The sequence below is a fragment of the Peromyscus californicus genome, unplaced genomic scaffold (assembly GCF_007827085.1).
Source record: "Peromyscus californicus insignis strain IS unplaced genomic scaffold, ASM782708v3 Scaffold_1__1_contigs__length_55948999, whole genome shotgun sequence".
In the NCBI taxonomy this organism is placed as follows: domain Eukaryota; kingdom Metazoa; phylum Chordata; class Mammalia; order Rodentia; family Cricetidae; genus Peromyscus; species Peromyscus californicus.
Window position 1 is genome coordinate 55520451 of NW_026294492.1, and position 20752 is coordinate 55541202.

The 20752-nt window shown below is 60.4% G+C and overlaps 1 protein-coding gene across 4 annotated transcripts; it reads left to right on the top strand.

Moving 5' to 3' along the window:
- The first annotated feature begins 26 nt into the window (after window positions 1-26).
- Mier2 (MIER family member 2) lies at window positions 27-19032 on the top strand. 4 transcript variants are annotated; one of them, XM_052747327.1, is made up of 14 exons: window positions 27-119; window positions 4936-5026; window positions 5566-5708; window positions 6008-6133; window positions 6521-6638; window positions 6996-7084; window positions 7583-7652; window positions 10685-10836; window positions 11952-12033; window positions 12110-12204; window positions 16555-16679; window positions 16791-16879; window positions 17364-17799; window positions 18085-19032. In XM_052747327.1, the coding sequence occupies exons 1-14, from the start codon at window positions 111-113 to the stop codon at window positions 18104-18106; spliced, it is 1647 nt and encodes a 548-aa protein (XP_052603287.1). In that variant the 5' UTR covers window positions 27-110; the 3' UTR covers window positions 18107-19032. The 4 variants fall into 4 exon arrangements, with proteins under 4 accessions (XP_052603287.1, XP_052603286.1, XP_052603289.1 ...); XM_052747326.1 differs by having other exon boundaries at window positions 28-119; window positions 6515-6638; XM_052747329.1 differs by lacking the exon at window positions 27-119 and adding an exon at window positions 192-278 and having other exon boundaries at window positions 6515-6638.
- The last annotated feature ends 1720 nt before the right edge of the window (window positions 19033-20752 follow it).

Genomic DNA, 20752 nt, shown 5'->3' on the forward strand with positions numbered 1-20752 from the left:
CGCCTCCTGCGGCCCGCCCCACCCCCGCCTCCCGGCGCCTCCGCCAATAAGCGCGCGGCACCGCATCCGGGGACCCGCGCGGCCGCCGCCTCCCGCGCGCACGCTCGGCCATGGCGGAGGTGAGTGAGCGGCCGGGCAGCGGCCCCTCCCACACGCTGCCCCGGGTCGACCCGGTCCGGCCCGTGCTCTCCCCACCCGAGCGCCCCGAGCCTCCCCACCGTCCCCGGGCCGGAGCGTGAGCCCCGTGGGCGCCCGCCACCCCCCCCATCTCAGCTACGGTGCGCATGCGCGGGCGGGGGGGAGGGGCGCGAGCGCGGGCGGCCGGGTGCCGGGCCGAGACCCGGGGCCGCGCGGCGGGAGGGCGCTGCGGACCGGGTGGGTGGGCGGCGCTGGCGCCCGGGACGGCGACGCGGGGACCGCGGCCCGGCGCGCCGGGGGTGAGCACGGCGCGGAGTCCGCGGCGCTCGGCGAGCGCAAAGTTTCGCGCGTGGAGTTGGTCTGGCTGCAGGAGCTAGCGAGGGCGCGGGCCTCCCCGCGAGCGCGGGGCTGCGGGGCTGAGCCCAGAGCCGACCTGCACCGCGGGGGGCGGCCGCTGGACCCCCGGACCAGCCCCCATCGAGGCGCCGCGAACCCTCCACTCCGGGACTGGAACTCAGCACGGTGCGCGAGTGGGGCCGCTTGGGTAGCAACAGGCCCGCGCGTGGGCCACAGGGCCGGGCTCCGGGGGCCCCGTTGGACCTCTCTGGCTGGTTGGTCCGGAGGTTTTCTTACGGGCTTAGTTCCTTCTTTAGGGGGCCTTTGGGGAAACTGAGTCCTAGTGAAGAAAAGGCCGATCAGCCTTCGGGACGCGGTGGCCGAGTGGGCGCTCCTGGGCCCCAGGGAGGCTGCTCTGCCTGGCTTGGGCGGTGGAGACTTCTCAGACTGCCTGTGTCCTGTCCTGGAGGGTGGGATTCTGAAGGGGTCGGCCTCAGTTTCTTCATCTCAGTGGGAACCCGGTGGTGTCTTCCCGTAGCTGAGAGGGCAGCGGAATCCTGCCGCGTCTTCTTCTCATGTGTCCATATGCGTTTAAGTCATAAAAGTGGACCCGGCCATCCAGAAGTCCTCTGTGTCAGCTGCTTGGTTAGTGTGTGTCTCAGTGGAGGGCCGACCCCAGAGCCCGCCATCTCTCTGAGCGGTGGGAGCCCTGGTGGCTTGTCCGCTCTTAGTATAAGCCACAGCTTTTCACTGTGCCTACCCTTTGCGGTCCTCATGAGACCACCTACCCCCTGGGCTCCTTTCTAGTGCTCTGAATTCCCATGGAGCTGCCTGCCCGTTGCCCCCTCTGGCCCCTGGGGCGCCCTCTGACCTCAGCTGCCCAGCCGCCGCCTTGTTTCCTTCATTCCTGTGCCTCTATCTGTTGTCCCGGTGTCCTGGGTCCATGTGGGTGGAGACAGGCTGAACCCGTCTCTCGGGATGTCCTAGCTGCCACAGTGGAGGGGTGAGGCTGGGGCACGGACTCGGGGGCCCTTGCCTGGTGTGGATGTGGGTCATCGCTCTTGCGTCTTGCCCTTTGACTCCTCAGTATTCATTTGTTCTTGGTGTTCGCTTGGCCTCTTGTGGGTTGCCATTTGTAGGTAACTGGGCTTGGAGTTAATGCTGAGGCTCCTCTCCTGTGGGGCTGTGGGCTGCCACCCATGCATGAGGCTCCCTCCCAGCATGGCCACCGCGCTTCAGAAGATGCTAGGTGGAATGCTGGGACCCGGCCTCCAAAGCTAGTTCGTACCCGTCCCTCCACAGTCTGGCTGGATCCCGGGTGTCCTGCATCTCCCTGGCCGTCTAAGAAGTCAGGGTGATGGCGTCCATGCCAACCCACTTGTAACTTCTGTTCTCAGAGGCATGGCTGGGGGACCCGCTTGCCTCTGGCCTCTTCCTTGGGGACCAGCCTCTGGTGTTTGTCTTGCTGTCACCTGGATCGTCTTAGGAAGCTGCCTACCCTACCGCTCCTCCCGCCACAGAGATCCGAGGGCCTCCGTGGCCTTTGTCTTTCCCGACGTGGGGAAATGGGGCCTTGGAACTCACCCTTTAAAGAGGCATTTAAGTGATGTGCCTGGTTTCCAGTGACCATGTCTGTGTGTATGCCTTGGTCAGTCAGTCTTGGGGACCTGGAGGGTCACCTGGAGATGAACTTGGCCCGAGTGGCTGTGTCTCCCACTGTTCTGTTCTCAGCTCCTCTCTGCCTGAGCCCCTGTTTAGGTCCGACCCCACCCAGGAGCCCTGACCGCTGACATGAGGCAGGAGGTTCTTCTCACTCTGTCTGGATAATGAGGCCGTGGGACTGTTGCTAGTCAGGGCTCCTGACCGCAGGGACGGAGGGCCAGTCCCTGGGCGTGGTTCCAAGGACACCGGGGCACCCTCCCTATGCCTTCCCATTGGCCTGTGGGTCTGGTCGTAGCCTGTGTTCCAAGAAGGTTAGGACGCCTCGCCTCACCACACCAGGTACAAAGATGCCTGACAGCCTGCCTGAGTGCTGTCTTCCTTCCCGGCGCCAGCCCCTGCGGCCGTCCCAGGTGGGCCCCTCGTCCTCCTCTGCTCTAGCTTTCTGTGCCCTCGGCCCCTCAAGGGGAGGCCCCCTCAAAAGCTGGTTGGGCTGTGGTCACTCCTGAACTGGAACCTTGGGGCTTCCTGGCGCATCTTCTCAGGAGGATGCAGCCCTGCGCCTCCTACCACCCCCTTGCATGTCAGGGTGCAGTACTGCCTTTGCGCTCCACAGTGGTGGGGCCTGGCTGAGGGGCGGGGCCCGGCTGAGGGGCGGGGCCCGGCTGAGGGGCGGGGCCTGCTGGAGGCGGGGCCCGGCTGGGGGGCTTTTGGAGTCTTGCTTGGTGTTGCTTGAGTAAGTAGCTTGACTGCTCTGGACTGGAGTTTCCTGGTTTCTCTTCTGGGGCGGATGAGTGCTTCACCTCTGAGGTTCTCTGAGAACCTAGTACCACAGTGTTTTAAGTTTCAAACTTTCTTTTTTTTGTTTTTGTTTTTTCTTTTTTTTTTTCTTTTTTTGTTTGTTTTTTTTTGAGACAGGGTTTCTCTGTGTAGCTTTGCGTCTTTCCTGGATCTCACTCTGTAGCCCAGGCTGGCCTCAAACTCACAGAGATCCGCCTGCCTCTGCCTCCCGAGTGCTGGGATTAAAGGCGTGTGCCACCATTGCCCGGCTTCAAACTTTCTTTATCATTCTAACTTTTGGAAGGGAAAAAAGATATATCTTTATTTCTTGTGTATGCGTATTTTGCCAGAAGAGGGCGCAGGATCTGGAACTGGAGGTACATGGTTGTGAGCTGCCGTGTGCTGGGAATTGTACCCCAGTGCTCTTAGCCACTGAGCCACAGGGCAGTGCTCTCCTGCCCCACATTATTATTATTGTTTTTTGGCAACAGCTTTGCTGAGGTGCACCCTGTCTGTTTCCCTTTTACTGTGTACAGTTCGGTGGCTTTTGGTATTTTTAGAGTTGTGTAACTGCCAACACAGTCAATTTGAGAGCATTCTGTCACCTCTGAAGGAAGCCCTGTTCCCAGAGCAGTCACTCTGTCCCCTTCCCAGCGCTCAGCCAGTACAAACCCCTTCCTGTCTCTGGATTCACCCCTGGTGGACATTTTCCATCATGGTGCCCCCTACACTGTATGGCCTTTTCTTCGTAGTGCTTGTAAGGTCCCCCCTTGTTTTGGTGGCGTGTGTGGGATCCTCGCTCTTGTTCGTGGCTGTGTGGTACTCTGCCGAGTTCTTTTGGTTCCTCTGTTGTTCAGCGGGTAGACATGTTCCTCCCACTTGTGATGGAGGTGAATGGTTCTCCGGTGTAGTTTCCTTTCTCCTGGAGCAGAGGTGCCGGTCTCACGGTGGTGTGACTTTGGGGATGCCTCCAAGCCGTTCTGGTGCTGCACGGCCTCTGATGCGCTTCCGCATTCTGGGCTTACTCACTGAGTGTGCGCTCTGTTCTGAAAGGTGCTTTGCTGGTGTTTCCTCCCCATCCTGTGAGTCCCGGCACATGAGTGCCAGTCTCATGTGTTCAGTTGTGTGTATTACACATGTGTGTCCAGGCCATCGAGGAGTTTGTCTCTGAGGTCCCAGTTGTGTGCCTCTGACCCGAGTCTGTCTGTGGGCCCACACCACCATGCTGAGATGTTTATGACTCTTTAGTCATTTCTGAAACTGGGAGTATCTCATTGCGGGATGGTTGTGGCTCTTCTGGGTCCACGTGTGCTGTTTGGAATTGGCTCGTCAGTTCTACAGTTCAGGTGGTGTGGGCTGTCTAGGTCACTTCAGAGGGTCTCCGTCTTCCAGTGTGGGGACCTTGGCCAGGAACATGGTTATCCTTTCTTACCAGTCGCTTCTCTGTCGACATGGCCGTGTTCTCAGGGAGCATGTGCTGTATACGTCCCGGCTGCGTGAGTGGGGTTGTTTCCTTAACTTAGGGGAGTGTCCATTGCTGGAGAGTGGGACCAAGATGGCGTTTAGCCCTTCCGAACTACCTCAGTGTCACCAGCTGGAGGAGGTGTCCGTCCTCTGTCCCACTTCATCCTTGCAGTGACACTGGGGTCTTGGCCGGTGTTGATGGATTGGGGACGTGCCTTGGCCCTCAGAGTGCAGCCCTGACACTGGAGTCACGTCTTCTCAGTGCAGTGGGCCGCACAGCTCCGCTTTCACTTCTAGACCGGTGCTCTCCCCAGCCACGGGAGGACGGGCCGCTAGAGTCCAGTTCCACCCTGCTTCGTCAGGGGTGTTACAAGTGTATCCTTCTGTGTCTGTATCTGCCACAAGCCCCGTGTCTTCAAGGTCCCTCCACACTGGAGCTGTGATTGGACGTCCCCGGGCTGCTTCCCCCGCAGTCCTCAGGGTTACTCAGTAGCGACGACGTGAGGTCTGCTGGTGGGTTCTGGCTCCCGAGCCAGCGCCACCTTCCTGTCTTTGCAGGCCTCCTCACTGGAGAGGCAGAGTCCTCGAGTGGCCTCCTGCCTTGCGCATAGCCTGTGCCCTCGGGAGCCCAGCTTGCAGACCACGGCAGGTACCATCCTCACCCCCTTCTGCCCCAGACCTCCACAGACAGACCCCTTGCTTGGCATGACCGCTCGGCATGGGTGAGGGTCCAGGGAGGCTCAGCGCCCATCAGGTGGAGGTGTGCACAGCGGTCAGGACACTCCCTATCCTTGGAGCTGTGGGACAATGACTAGCTAACTGAGAACGGCTTTGAGGACCCTCCTTGAGGTGGCTGCATGCCTGGTGGCTTTAAGGTCTCTAGCGGTCTGCTGGTCATCTGCTGTGGGCCCGTGAGAGTGACGTGGTGCAGGTTTCTGCCACCACAAATGTCACATGGATGTGGCCCTGCCGATAGCAGAACTTGGCGCCTGTATGTGTATTGGGAGCCAGGGCTGTGGCTGTGGGGCTGGACCTGGGACCCCTCCCTTGCCCTCCACTGCCACCTGACTGATGCCTCCCTGCTTCTAGCCCCAGTGCCCTTCCAGACCCATCTGCTCCTGCCCAGTCTCTGTCCCTCCAGACCACCTGAGGCCCCACACTCTGCCTACCCTCTGAACTCTTCCACAGTGGTATCCATGGGCTCTGCCGACCATCAGTTTAACCTCGCCGAGCTCCTGTCCCAGAACTACAGCCTCCGAGAGGGGTGTGCCGAGGCCCCTCAGTGTCCCGACAAGCCGGAGGAGGAGCTGGACAAGGACTTCATCGCCCAGGTGTGTTGACTCACCAGTCTGTGTCCAGTAGCTCCCCTTGGTCTCCATGCGGTCCAGCCCCGTGCACGTATGGTTTGCACAGTGCCGTGCTGGCCGCCGGCCTCAGAGCCTGCCCTGCTCCCCAAAGCCTTGGCTGGTGCTCAGGCCCTGCTGTGTCTCTGTACTGCTTATCTCCTGGGTGGTCCTGATGCAGGCCGACTGCCCCACGGGGACTTGCTGAGGAGCATCAAGGGGTCAGCGGGACTCGGGCACAGCCCTAGGCCTCACCGACCCCTGATGTGCCCTGTGCTCCTTCCCAGAGCGGTGACATGCCCCTGGATGAGCTGCTTGCCTTGTATGGGTACGAGTCGTCAGACCCCATCTCTGAGCAGGAGAGCGAGGGTGGAGACGCAGCCCCAACCCTCCCGGACATGACCTTGGACAAGGTGAGTGGGAGTCTCCCTGAAAGGGCCCCAGGCTGCCCCGAGTGGGAGGTGAGCAGGAGGGATGGCAGGCCCAGGAAACGGGAGCTCCTGGGTCATCAAGCGCGATGGTTGCTCGGGGTTGCTCTGCCGCCCCGTCCTCACTGGTCCAGCCACGGTGACCCTGCCCTGGGCTTGGGCCGACAGCCATCCTGGGGAACTGTGGCTGGGAAATGAGCTGGAGCCCCGGAGGGCATGTGGAGTGTGCATCTCAGTCCAGCACAGGCGGTGGCTTGAACCAGCCATCCCCTTCCCCTTTGCCCAGCAGGCTTGGCCTTCTGTGGTGGTGTTGGTGTTGGGTGTAGGTAAAGTAATTGCCACACTTTGTGTACTGTCCCGTTCAAGGAGCAGATAGCCAAGGACTTGCTTTCTGGGGAAGAAGAGGAAGAGACGCAGCCCTCTGCTGATGACCTCACCCCATCTGTCACCTCCCATGAGGCCTCGGACCTCTTTCATAATCAGAGCGGGTGTAGGTGTCGCGGGCCCTTCCTCCATCGTGTCTGTGTGTCACATAGGCGTGCACACCTGGCCTGGGCTTGGGGCTTTGCAGGGGAGATGCCACGGTGGCCCTGGGTGGGGTTGGGGTCCTGTGAGCTGCCATGCGGTGGGTTTGGGTTGAGTGAGACAGAAATGGATCTGTGCCTGGCAGTTCAGGAATGGTGGCCTCAGGCTGTCATAGGTGCTCTCCAGGCCTGCCAGCCTGTTAGCTTCTGGTGGCTGGGTGGTCATGGTGTGGGTTGGGGGCAGCCGAACAGGCTGCCATTGAGACCCCTGGAAGGGCCGGCCGTACCCTGGTGGGTGTCCCTCACTGCCTCTCTCTCTCTAGCTCGGTTCTTGGCGGGTGATAACGGCCCAGGCTCCTCGGCCTCCTCCGACACTGAGGAGGACGCACTTCCTGCCAACAAGTGTAAGAAGGTGCGGAGCTGCGCGATTACCCAGGAGCCCACAGGCTTCGGGCCCCCCTCAGAGGGATAGCCAGTGTGCCTCCAGGAGCCCACAGGCTTCGAGCTCCCCTCAGAGGGATAACCAGTGTACCTCCAGGAGCCCACAGGCTTCGGGCCCCCTCAGAGGGATAACCAGTGTACCTCCAGGAGCCCACAGGCTTTGAGCCCCCTCAGAGGGATAACCAGTGTGCCTCCAGGAGCCCACAGGCTTCGGGCCCCCTCAGAGGCAGGATGGCCCTGTGGCTCAGGGTGGAGGGCCACTGTGTGTCTGGACCTGGGTTGTGCTTCCGCTGCTCTGAGGATGACTGACCCAGCATGTGTCTCACCCACCGGAGTGCAGGAGTGGGCACTGGCAGGCAGGCCACAGCTCTGGGCGGCAGCCTCTGCTTGGAGCCCATGGTGCCCGTGGGGTTCCAGCTTCACGTCTGCCCTTCACTTCCTGACCCTGCCCCGGTCCTTGCCTCTGCAGGAGATCATGGTGGGGCCTCAGTTCCAAGCTGACCTCAACATCCTGCGCCTGAACCGACATTGTGACAAGAGTAAGTGGCTCTCGGGGGCTGCACCTCAGCAAGCTTCTGCTTGCTGTCTGCAGGTGGAGGTCGCCGTCCTTAGCAGTACCCGAGGGCACTGGCCCTTGCCCAGCCATGGTCCCCTCCACCCTCTCTCTGTCTCTGCGGGCAGTGCCAACAGCGCCCTTCCCTGAATGGGTCTAGTGTCTCCTCTGGGCCTCCCCCGTACCGTATGCTTGCTGCTCCTGTGTCCCCTAAGTGTTCCTTGATCTGGGAGGTCACTTCCTGTCTGGACTTCTTGTCCCCTGCATGCTGGGCCAGGACTGCTGACAGGGCACTCCCTGCCCTGCCCAGCAGCAGGGGCCAGAGACCTTGTAGGGATGACTGCTGGGCTGCAGGCTGTGCAGAGTGCCCGCTTAGCCACAGGCTCAGGGACAGCCAGGGTGGGGCATGGAGACACTTACCCACAGCGCAGCACCTGCCGTTCCCCACCGCGTCCCTGAACCCAGGCCTGTTGTGCGCCCAGCCTTAGATGTCACCCAGGTTCCTCCTCTGCGGCCTCTGGTAGCAGCGCCTCCCTGCGGCCTTGCTCTGGGTCTGCCCTGCAACTGCCCACGCAGTGTGCTGCTTGAGCACTGCAGGCCACGTGTCCTCAGTTGCGCACTCATCTCGTGGAGGGTGGAGCTCCCCGGTGTGCAGGCATTGCAGGTGCCTCCACCTTGTCTGCACCCTGCGCTGAGCACCTAGCCCTCTGTACAGCGCCCTTAGGGTTGGTAGGAGCTGTTTGCATGTTTAGGACACAGCCCGGGTTGCTTCTGCTCCTGGTAGTCCCCAGCTCGTGGCTTGCCCTCCTGCTGTCAAGATGGCCTCAGTCTGTCTGTCTGTGCAGTATCTGGACGATGCTTTGTGGGTTGTTGTTGTGTATATTTTATGTCATTCGCTGGGGACAGATTAGCTTCTTTACGTTTTTATATACACGTTATATCTACATTGTGTGTGTGTGTGTGTGTGTGCGCGCACGCGCACACGCATGCGTGCACACGTGGGGGGTCGAAGGACTCCCTGCGGGATTGTCGTCCCACATGGGTTCCACGGCTCAGACTCCAGTGTCAGGCTGCAAGCACCTTTCCTGCCAAGCTCTTGTTTCTCTGTCTTCTTCACGGTACTTGTGGGTCCATTCGAGGTGACCATGGAGCCTGTCCTCACTTGGCCATGCTCAGAGACAGTGCTCAGGGCCGACGCCTCAGCTGACGAAGAGCCCCTCTGTCCAGCCGCTGCCCTCGGTTGGTGGAGAATGAGTTGTGTTGTGGGGTGTCCGGTGTGTGCTCTGGGGCAGGCAGGCGTGGGTCACGGCTGTTGGGCCAGCCTGCCTTCTGGAGCAGCCCTGACGTGAAGGGTTGGCCCCACTGCTGCTCATGGTCTTCTTCCCGCTGTGCTCTCTAAGCCGCAGACGATGCTTGCTGTGCTTGCCGGTCCTTCCGAACAGGTGTGTGCGTGGCACGGAGGCGAGGCTCCTCCCTCCTGACGACTGTTGTGTCCTGTGCCTGTCCTTGGCACTTCTGCAGTTGCCTCTGAGCTCCTGTGGAGCTGGAGTGGTGTCATCCAGGCAGGTTGCATGCTTCCTGGAGACTGGTGGGGCAGTGCCCTGGGGTGCGGTCAGATCTACAGCAGGGATTCACCCCATTGCTGCTGCTGCGACCAGACGCCTGGGAGAAGCAGCAGGGTGGCTCACTTAGACTCTCTCTCTTTCTGTGTGTGTGCGCGTGTGTGCACGTGCACAAAACCACAGAAAATCTGTTTTGGCTCACCGTTTCAGAGGGTCGGTCCCTGGTTTTTGAGCACCATGTGCCCAGGCAAAAGAATATGGCATGGGTAGCATGTGGCAGAGGGGGTTGCCTCGTGGTGGACAGGAAGCAGTATGAGTCAGGGACTGGGGGCCAGGTGTGACCTTCACATACCCCAACATGGTGACCCAGTACAAGACACACCAGCCTGTATTTGAGGGGGCCCTGCATAGTGAACCTCAGCCACGTGCTCAGCCGCGGGTCCCCAGCCACACCGTAGCCAGGCACTAAACGGAAGCAGCATGCCTAAGCACAGGGTGGATTGAGAGGCGGGTAGGTGGACGGTGCGGGACCAGCGAGCTCAGCTCTGCCGGCCGCAGCAGGGTGACCACTGTCCACGTCTACAGCCACTGCCTGCCGCAGAGTCGCTGGGAGAGTCTGGCGCTCCCAGGCCGCCTGCGTGGGCTTGTGTGTGCTCACAGGCAGTGGCCTGCGGTCAGGCTTTACCCCTTGTCAAGGGTTAGCACCAGGGTTGCAGTTGCGTTTCTTCAGAGTGGGGAAGACTGAGCCTGTCCCAGGAAGTGTGTGTTAGAGTTCTCCGGTGAAGCCGTCTGGGCTGTGGTTCACTTTTTGGTTTTACTGGTTTTGTTTTTTGAAACAAAGTTTCTCTTTGTAACCCAGGCTGGCCTGGGATTCCCAGAGATCCGTGAACTTTAAATGACTGATTCTACTGAGTTCATAGACGTGGGTCTGTGTGTTGTTTTTATTTCTTTTCTTTGTTTCATTTTCCTTTTTTGGAGACACGGTCTGTTGTAGTTCAGGCTGGCCTAGAACATTCTGTGTGTGGACTGGCTCTGAACTGATCCTCGGGCAGCCACCCTGGGGCTGGGATCGTAGGCGAGCTCCGCCGCTCTGGACACGCTCTGTTGCTCTCCGCTTTGTTTCTGCTGTGTTCGCCGTGTGCCGAAGCTCTGTCTGCAGACGGGCACCTGAGTGGCACTGCCTCGGGACTGTTTGTGACACCCTGAGGGGAAGTACTCATAACCCCTCCAGAACTACCTGGGACCTGCCGGTGGGCAGTTTGCTGGCACGCACCCCAACTTTGTCGTCCCCCCTCTTCTGACTCTTCCCTCAGTGCCCATAGCCAGCTTGGGTCAGTGTGATGCTGAGCCGCACGTGCCGGGAGTTGGTTCTACCCAGTGGAGGTGCTGAGGCGCCTGCCCTGGCTCCCCTGGTGTGGGTGCCATTGTCACACCTGACCCCAGCCTCTGCCCACAGTCTATGAAAATGAAGACCAGCTGCTGTGGAGCCCCAGCGTGCTGCCAGAGCGGGAGGTGGAGGAGTTCCTGTACAGGGCGGTGAAGCGCAGGTGGCAGGAGGTGGCCGGCCCCCAGATCCCGGAGGGCGAGGTGGTTAAGGACAGTGAGCAGGTAAGGCCACGCGCTGGGCAGCAGCCAGGGAATGGCCAGGCAGTGTTGCCAGTGGGACGGACTTCATATTGAACGCACTTGTGGGGGCCGAGGTGTTAGCCCTGCATGTCACTCCTGACGGCCATCAGGGCCAAGGTGCTGGCACCGTTGGAGCTCTGGGGGCCCTGGTGTGGGTGTGGCACGTGGCTCTGGGGCTGTGGTGTGGGTGTGGCATGTGGCTCTGAGGACATGGTGTGGGTGTGGCACGTGGCTCTGGGGCTGTGGTGTGAGCGTGGCAGGTGGCTCTGGGGCTGTGGTGTGAGCGTGGCAGGTGGCTCTGGGGCTGTGGTGTGGGTGTGGCAGGTGGCTCTGGGGGCCCTGGTGTGGGTGTGGCACGTGGCTCTGAGGACATGGTGTAGGTGTGGCACGTGGCTCTGGGGCTGTGGTGTGGGTGTGGCGTGTGGCTCTGGCTGTGGTGTGGGTGTGGCACGTGGCTCTGGGGCTGTGGTGTGGGCGTGGCGTGTGGCTCTGGGGCTGTGGTGTGGGTGTGGCGTGTGTCTCTGGGGCTGTGGTGTGGGCGTGGCAGGTGGCTCTGGGGCTGTGGTGTGGGCGTGGCGTGTGGCTCTGGGGCTGTGGTGTGGGTGTGGCAGGTGGCTCTGGGGCTGTGGTGTGGGTGTGGCAGGTGGCTCTGGGGCTGTGGTGTGGGCGTGGCGTGTGGCTCTGGGGCTGTGGTGTGGGTGTGGCACGTGGCTCTGGGGCTGTGGTGTGGGCATGGCGTGTGGCTCTGGGGCTGTGGTGTGGGCGTGGCAGGTGGCTCTGGGGCTGTGGTGTGGGTGTGGCGTGTGGCTCTGGGCTGTGGTGTGGACGTGGCAGGTGGCTCTGAGGACATGGTGTGGGTGTGGCACGTGGCTCTGGGGCTGTGGTGTGGGTGTGGCAGGTGGCTCTGGGGCTGTGGTGTGGGCGTGGCAGGTGGCTCTGGGGCTGTGGTGTGGGTGTGGCGTGTGGCTCTGGGGCTGTGGTGTGGGCGTGGCAGGTGGCTCTGTCTGGGTCGTGGTGCTGGTGCAGCATGTGGTGTAGGCACCCTCTGTGCCCGCCCTGGTGGACTAGTGGGAAAGGTAAACCATGCTCTGCCCCAGGCGCTGTACGAGCTGGTGAAGTGTAATTTCAACGTGGAGGAGGCCCTGCGCAGGCTGAGGTTCAACGTAAAGGTGATCCGAGGTGAGCTGCAGCCCCGGGCTCCCCTCCTGCCCTGCTGCCCCCGGCTGCCTGAGCGTTCCCCTCCCTCTCTTTGCAGATGGCCTCTGTGCCTGGAGCGAGGAGGAGCGCAGGAACTTTGAACACGGCTTCCGTGTTCACGGGAAGAACTTCCACCTGATCCAGGCCAACAAGGTGGGTGAGGCTCACTCCCCTGCCAGACCTGCCTGCCGCCGCCTCTGCCGGCTCCCCGGCACGTTCACCAGGCCTCCTCCTCACCCCACACGCTGCTGGCCTGTGTCCCCCGGGGGGCTCGCTGCCTCGGTGCTCCACCCGGAGCGGGATGCCCGGGTCTTCTTTCCCTTCGCAGACCCGAGTCCCCTGGGTGTGCCCCGCTGCCGAGCCCCTGGCCCTGCTCTGGGCTGACGGTTCTCAGCTCCGTCCCCGCTGGTGGTCAGGTTCTGTCACTGCTGGCAGCCCAGCCCTGCTTCAGCCTTGTGCTGGGGACCCGGTCACTGGGGGGGGGGGGGGCGGGGGCGGGGAGGTTGGTGTCAGCTTTAGTGAGCAGTGGTGCAGGGGTGAGTTCTGGGCCTGGGCTGTCCCAGGGATGTTGTTGGTGTGACTGTGTCTAGAGCTGGCCCCGTGTTCAGCCCTGGACTGTTGTAGCAGGAGGGCGACTGTTGATCCCAGGGCTCGGCACAGCCTGGTTGGGCCCCCCGAGGACGGACTGTGCGCGTGCTGTCTAGGGGGGTGTCCAGACTCTGGGTCTCTGAAGTGTGCCGTGTCCTGGGCAGGGGTGGGACTGCGAGTCCGAGGATGTCAGGTGGGAGGCCTGGTGGATGGGGGCGGGACACGGCTGACAGTGAAGTAGGAGTGCCCCAGGTTTTAGCTGTGGGTGCAGGGTGCAGGCCATGGTGATCTCAGCCTGCCAGGTGCACTGCAGGTGGCACAGCCTGTCACCGCACCCATGTCCTGTGTCCCTTCCCCATCGCTGTGATGAAATCCCCGCCCTGCAGGGCTTCAGGGCGCCTGTGTGGACTCAGCGGTGACAAGGTCACCTCTCAGGACAGGAAGGGTCGAGGAGCAGGGGCCAGCTGCACATGTCAGCCCCTGGCTGCGCACGTCAGTCCCTGCGCACGTCAGTCCCTGTGCACGTCAGTCCCGGCTGCACACATCAGTGCACACACCGGCCCCCGGCCGCACACGCCGGCCCCCGGCCGCACAGCAGAGGCAGCAGAGTCTCTGCTTGTGATTTGCTGTTTCCCTTTGTGTTCACCCAGGATCAGCCTTTGGATGGCGCCTCCTACACTCGGGGCGTTCTCTCTGGTACCAGTTACCTCTCCTTGGAGGCTCCGACTAGCCGCGCTCTATATGTCTGTTAGGTGACTGCAAAGCCAGTCAGGTTGAGGAGACTCACTGGCGGTCTGTCTCTCATCATACGCTGGAGTTCACTTCAGTCTTAGCCCTCCCCTCCTACTCGCTTTACCTGTCCCCGATGTTCTGTTCCTCACGATGTTCAGAACCGTAAGTCCCGCCTCTTCTGAGACTTGGTGCAGTCTTTCAGCTGTGACCCTCAAAGTCTACGTACGAGTTAGAGGCTGGAGAGATGGATGGCCCAGTGCTCAGGAGCACTGGCTGCTCTTGCAGGGCACCCCCGTTTGATTCCTAGCACCTCACGGTGCCTCCTAATGCCTGTAACTTCAGTTCCAAGAGATCAGACGCCCTCTGACTTCCAGGTGCACCAGGCACACACGTGGTGCACATACATGCAGGTAAATACTCACACATAAATAGTCAGGCGTGGTGGTGCATGTCTCCAATCCCAGCACTAGGGAGGCAGAGGCGGGCTAGTCTCCTTTAAGTTCAAGGCCAGTCTGGTCTACAGAGCAAGTTCCAGGGCAGCCGGGGCCGCACAGAGAAACCCTGTCTCAAAACAAACAGAGAAAATCAAACAAATAACACAAGCAAAACTGTCAGCTGCATACTTTGTACAGTGATGCTCCATATACGTCACCAAAGAAGACTGGGCCAGAAGCACCGCTGAGGCACCGCGTGGGGACTGCACACGCCGCAGCTCCGTGTGCTGCGCATGATGGACTCATTTGGGCCCCGCGCAGCCCACCACTATAGCTGTGCTGCCTCGGCATGTGCAGCCTCCTGGGGCTAGCTCACTCTGGGCCTGCGGTTTCTCCTGGCAGAAGTCCTGTGGTTCTGGTACCTCCGCACCCTGGCATCTCCCTGGAACTTGGACTTCACAGTTTTACATGTGGCACCTCGGCCTCCCGGCCCCAGTGGGTTTCCAGAATGTTGGTGCAAGCCTCCATGCCCCCCTCGCACTTGACATTTTGTGTCTGCAAAGCCAGCGCTTGTGTTTGGTGCCGCTGAGTTCTGCCAGCCCAGCATGTGGTGGCCCCTTGTGCCAGTGTGCAGTGGCCCCTGCACCTTGGCTGCACCTGGGGAGACACTTCCCTGGGCACTTGCTTTGAGAAAGCAGCCCCTTCAGTGACCTCAGTCCAGTCTCTTCAAATGGATGTGGGTTTTCACAGTTGGGGCCTTCTGTGCTGGTTCCTGTGTCAGCTCCACCCTCCCATGGCACGGCTCAGGGACTCTGCTCGAAGCTGCATTTGAAGCTCGAGCTGTAGCTGGGATCTTGCTTGAGGTCTGTTTTCCCACTAAACCTCACATTTTATTCTCTCTCACTGTCGATCTGGCCGGGCGCCTTGCACAGTGCACAGTGAGTGTGCGGCAGCTGCTGCTGTCCTGTCTTGACAGGTGCAGTGTGCAGTGGGAGTGCCGTCCTGTCTTGAGGTGCAGTGAGTGCCGTCCCATCTTGACAGGGTGCAGTGTGCAGTGAGTGTGCTGTCCTATCTTGACAGGTGCAGTGTGCAGTGAGAGTGCCGTCCCATCTTGACAGGGTGCAGTGTGCAGTGAGCGTGCCGTCCCGTCTGGAGGTGCAGTGTGCAGTGAGAGTTCCGTCCCGTCTTGAGGTGCAGTGTGCAGAGAGAGTGCCGTCCCGTCTTGAGGTGCAGTGCGGAGTGAGAGTGCTGTCCTAGCTTGACAGGTGCAGTGTGCAGTGAGAGTGCCGTCCTAGCTTGAAATTTCTTCCATGGAGCAGCTGTGCCTGTTACTTTTTTATTTTTTTGAGACAGGGTCTCTAAATATCCCTGGCTGTCCTGGAACTCGCTCTGTAGACCAGGCTGGCCTCGAACTCACAGAGATCTGCCTCCCGAGTGCTGGGATTAAAGGTGTGCGCCCACTGTGCCCACCTGTGTCTGTTACTTTTGAGTTCAGCCCCACTGTTCAGCAACTAGACAGGAGGAATCTAGAGTTTTTGCCAAAACATAGCACAAATGGTCTTAGGCCAGCCTTGTTCCCGCTGGGAAGCTCATGGCTTCCACTGTGCACGTTTCTCTTCACACTCTGCCCTTCTGGATTCCCACAAGAATGGCCGTGAAGCTCTGCTAGGAGCTAGAGTCTAGAGCTTCTAGCTCATAGTTCCAAACTCTTTCACATTCTTCACAGACACGTGTGGACCACGTGGTCAGGTCTGTCCAGCCAGTGGCACTTGTGGACCACGTGGTCGGGTCTGTCCAACCAGTGGCACTTGTGGACCACGTGGTCGGGTCTGTCCAGCCAGTGGCACTTGTGGACCACGTGGTCGGGTCTGTCCAGCCAGTGGCACTTGTGGACCACGTGGTCGGGTCTGTCCAGCCAGTGGCACTTGTGGACCACGTGGTCGGGTCTGTCCAGCCAGTGGCACTTGTGGACCACGTGGTCGGGTCTGTCCAGCCAGTGGCACTTGTGGACCACGTGGTCGGGTCTGTCCAGCCAGTGGTACTTTTCAGCACTAGTTTTCTGTGTTGGTCACTTACTTGTTGCTGTGACCAAACCTCCAGGCACAAACATCTTAAGGATGTCTGTTATTGGTGGTGGTTTGAGGGTACAGTCTACCGTGGCGATGGGAACAGGAGGTGGCTGGACATGGAGTCAGACCTGGGTACAACAGGTGGACACTGGTGCTTGGCTGGTATCTTTTTCCTTTTTCTTCATCCTGGACCCCACCCCATGCAGCTTGGGCTTTCTCTTGTGAACGCCAGAAGCACCCTTGTGAATATGCGTGAGGTGTGTCTCCTGGGGGGGTGACAGTGCGGACAGGCAGTGCTGGGCCCCACGGCAGCACATGTCCTCAGCTGTGTCTTCAGGATGGCTCCAAGTCCACGTTCATACTAGCAGCTGACTCCATGGGCCAGTGTCCTGGACGTGCACTGCCCTCTGGCTGGAGCCTCTGTCTGTCTGTCTGACACCTGTGTGCTTAGCTTGCTGCTCATGGGGAGCAGCGCAGATGCCCTGGGTGCATGGGCCTGAGGTGCAGGAGGCAGGTGCTCATGGTGTCAGGGAAGGAAGGCCACAGGCTAGTTGATGGGGCACTGGTGGGAACGAGGGGTCGTAGGTGAGGTCTCCTGGGTTCCTATGGGGAGTCTTTCCTGCCTCCCTGTGGCCTGCAACTGTGTAGTGAGGTCAAAAGCATGCCTGTGGTCCATACAGGTCCGCACAAGGTCGGTAGGCGAGTGTGTGGAGTATTACTACCTGTGGAAGAAATCTGAGCGCTACGACTACTTTGCCCAGCAGACGCGGCTGGGCCGGAGGAAGTTCGTCTCCTCTGGAACCACGTGCGTGCTCTTGCTAGTCATCTGGCCAGGGTGGGTGTGGTGGGGGGGTGGGGCGACCCCTCGCTGCGGTCCTGCTTCCCTGACTTTCTCCTCCCAACCCCCTCTCCACAGGGATGCTGAGCAGGACCTGGATGGCCTGGACCCTGATGGTGCTGCCCGGGTCTGCCCTGAGCAGGAGGCTGAGGCAGGGGTGCCCATGGGTGAGTTCACAGGAGGCGGGGCTGTGGGTGAGGGCAGGGAACCCACCGCCTGCAGCACAGTCTCCACAGTGAGCAGTGGGCCTGCTTGGTCCCCCCGATGCCAGTCCTGCCTACCCTGCGACTAGGAGGGGACAGAGGTGCGTTCACCAGGGGACGGGAGCAAGGACTCTCCTTCCTACTTCTGCTTGTTGGCAGAGGCCTCAGTGGCCTGGCATCGTGTCTGCATGGTTCCCCGTGTTGTGCCGTGTGGTACTTGGGGGTCTGCAGAACCGTCCAGTGTTCACGCTTCCCAGCAGAGTCCTGGTGTTTCGTCTCTGGGTCCTCTGATGCCTGGTTACAGAGCCGTGGACATGGTCTGCTCCTGACCTCAGTCTGTGTGGCTGGGCCGGCTAAGGAGACGTCACGTGAATGAGACCTGAGAGGAGCGTGTGGGACTGTCGGGACCGAGCCTCTGCTCACGCGGGTTGCCCTGTTCTCCCTTCAGAGCCGCCGAGTGTGGATGTTGCAGCTGGTGGACTCGATCAGCCCGGAGTGGGCCCGGATGGTCTCCCGTCCTCAGAGCCAGGACCATGTCTGTTCCAGCCACTGGATGAGCCCCCTGCTGTGGCCTCACTCCAGCAGCCCAGCAGCCTGTCAGCCCTGGCTGACCTCCCACCGGCTGCGGCTGTGGCTGCGGCTGCGGCTGCTCCAGAGCTGGACACCAGCTCCAGGCTGGCTATGGACCTCGCCCTACCTGAGGAGCTGCCCCTGGTGTCCAGCCCTGTGGATTTGAGCGAGGACACTGCAGAGCCCATGGCTCCTGCACAGATGGCCTTGTCGGTCACTGAATTTGGACTCATTGGCATCGGGGATGTGGATCCCTTCCTAACTGGCCACCCGGCATGCCCAGCCTCCACACTGCGCTCGGAGCCCTTGTCACAGTGAGTGCCACCCTGAGCACCTTCCGCAGTGGCCAGTGCCCGGGGCCACAGCTGCCTCCACTGGGCTGCAGCCCCGTTTGTGCCTCCTCCGTGGCTTCTGTAGTTTTCGGCTCAGCAGTACATTCACGTTGTTCACAAAGCTGGGTGCAGGCGCCAGGCTTCTTCCCGCTCTGCACCGGTCTGTCCAGGCAGAAACCAGAGCCGTGTTGTGGGTGGGGGCAGTGGGTGGGGCTGGGCACGGCCTGGGGTGCTTGGCCACTGACCCTTTCTTATGGTTTCCCGTAGGTGCAATGTGATGACCTGTTGACCCCTGGTCGTCTGTGGGCATGTGTGCTCAGAATGGACATGGCAGCACCGCCAGGCCTGCCCGTCAGTCTTCCTGACCCCTCCCACACAGGCCTGCGTGGTGCCTCCTCTGCTTCAGAACATGATGGGACTCAGTGAAGTGGCCAGGGCCACACAGACCCCAGACCTCAGCATCCAGCAGCACCACAGCCCCAGGCTGCCACTGTGCCATGGAGTCAACCCGGCAGCTGGGCTCAAAGAGGGCCCGTCCCAACATGGAGCCAGCCACTGGCCCCTCAGCCAGCAGAGGCTGGCCAGGCAGTGCTGCCTGGGGCTGTGGGCAGGACTCATCCGGCACCAGCAGCCTCTGCCCGGGCACTCTCCACAGGCCAGCTCTTACCCCACCGCAGCGGAGTTGTGGCCGCCAGCCTCTGCTCGGCGTGGGACCTTGGGGCACAGAGCCATATACCTCGCCCTGGGGCCGCCCTTCTCGGCCCTTCGCCGTCTCCACTTCAGGAAAAGCCGCACTTTAAACCCCAACTGCCTCCTGCCCGCACCCCCACCCTGGGCCGAGGTGGGGCCTCAGCAGCCTCGGTGGGTGAGGAGCAGGTGGTCTGTTCCCTTCCTGCCTCTCTCCTTGGGGCATCTTGGGCACAGCTCTGGAAGCACCACCCTGCCACCCCCCTGTCCTGAGGGTCTCATTTCTTTGGAGGCTCCCAGCAGGATGGCTGGGTCCGTCTTGTCCTCGGTCTCCCTCATTTTATTTATGTTGGTGTTTACAGTTCGGAGTGGGGTCCCTGGGCAGGCAGCTCCGCCCGGTGTGGGCAGAGCGGTGCTGTTTGAGCCTCTGCGGCTGGACTCGACCGTCCCTCGCCCCACCGAGGCCACTGTGACGCGAGACTGCCTTTGCCCAATGCTATTTTATTTATTAAACTTGATTTGAAGCCCGGGGTGTCTCGTGGTGGCTTGGCAGGAGCTGGGGAACCTACATTGCCCTTGTCACCCCTGGGGACCCTGGGCAGGAGTCTGACTGCACAGCGGAGCACACCTGAGAGGCATGAGGCCACTAGATCACACCGGGCCCCATGGCATCGGGCACAGGCAGGCTGGAAGTTGCGGATAAAGCTCAAACATGGAGTATCAGTCGACCTTGCCTAGAGCCAGGGGCAGAGGAGACACTTAGGTCAGAGAGCCCTGGCTGGTGGACGGGTATTCGGTGTTTGTTGGGAAGGGTGTTCTGTGTGGTCACCATTGGAAACGTACCTAGCGTCACTTCCTTGGGTATTGCAGACAGACTGGTCAGGGACAGGGTTTCTGGACAGTGGGGCCCAAGACGGAGCAAGGAATACGGTCTGGGAGAAATGAGGGACGGCGTGGGATCTGAGAATCCCCATGCTGTGGGGAGGCTTTTCTTTGGTGTGGACAGTGGGTCTGTTCCCATCCACCCCTCTGTTCAGATGGCTCCCATTAACCCAACACTGAGGTAGCGGATCTTTTCTAATAGTCCAGGCCCATCCGCAGTCCTGAATCCTTACTTTATTTTTTATCTGCTAAAACTGTGTTTGTTGTGGCTGCTGTCTTTATAGTCTGTAGTAGTTACTGATGTACTATTTTATGTGTTGGTTTTTCTGTTCTGTTTATATACAGGGTCTTGGTACATAGTCTAAGATGGCTCAGAGTCTCTGTAGACCAGACTGGTCTGGAACCTGCCATTCTCCTGCCTGGGAGGAGGGGAGGAGGAGGGAGAGGAGTGTGTGTGTGTCTGTCCATCTGTCTGTCCCAAGGCCTTTTGCATGACAAGTTCTATGCCATGGACATATTTCCTGTCCTGTTCTTCTGTTTATCTGTGTATGTCAGTGGGTGCATGCCTGTCCCGAGAGGTCGAGAACACCTTGGGGGTCCTTGGTGGTCAGGTCCTCAGGCTTGACTGTGTGCAAGCTGCTGAGCCAGCTCCGGCCCCTGCTTTTATCTCGTTTTTAGCCTAGACTGGCCCCAAACTCACTGAGTAGCCCAGGCTGGCCTTAAGTTTCTGCTAATCCCCCTTTCTCAGTTTCCTGAGTACTGGGACTATAGGCCTGAGCCACCATGCCCGACACACCTGTGTGTTTCAGACAAGCCACCTGATGCTGATTTGGGGATAGAAGGCTGTTCACTTTCCCATCCCCTCCGCTCACTCAGGGCTGCATCAGCCTTGCTTCCTGTCTGGCTTTCTGAGGACTCTAGTCTTTTTTTCCCTTTAATTTTTCTCTCATATGTTACATCCCTCCCCACTCCCTACCCCCCCCCCCCAATCCACTCCTGTTTCTCTTCAGAAAAGGGCAGGCCTCCCATGGATATGAACCAAACATGGCACAGAAGTTGCAGTAAGACTAGTTACCTCCCCTCATGTTGCGGCTGGACAAGGCAACACAGCAGGAGGAAAAGGGTCCCGAAAGCAGGCCACAGAGTCGGAGATACCCCACGCCCGTTGTTAGGAGTCCCACAAGAAGATCAAGCTACACAACCGTGATGCTTATGCAGAGGACCTAGGTCAGACCCATGCAGGTTCTCTGGTGGTTGGTTTAGCCTCTGTGGGGCCCTTTGAACCCTGGGTAGTTGATTCTGTGGGTTTTCTTGTGGAGCTAAGTAGTCAGTCTCATGAGGCCAGTGGGCGTGGATCATCCGTGTT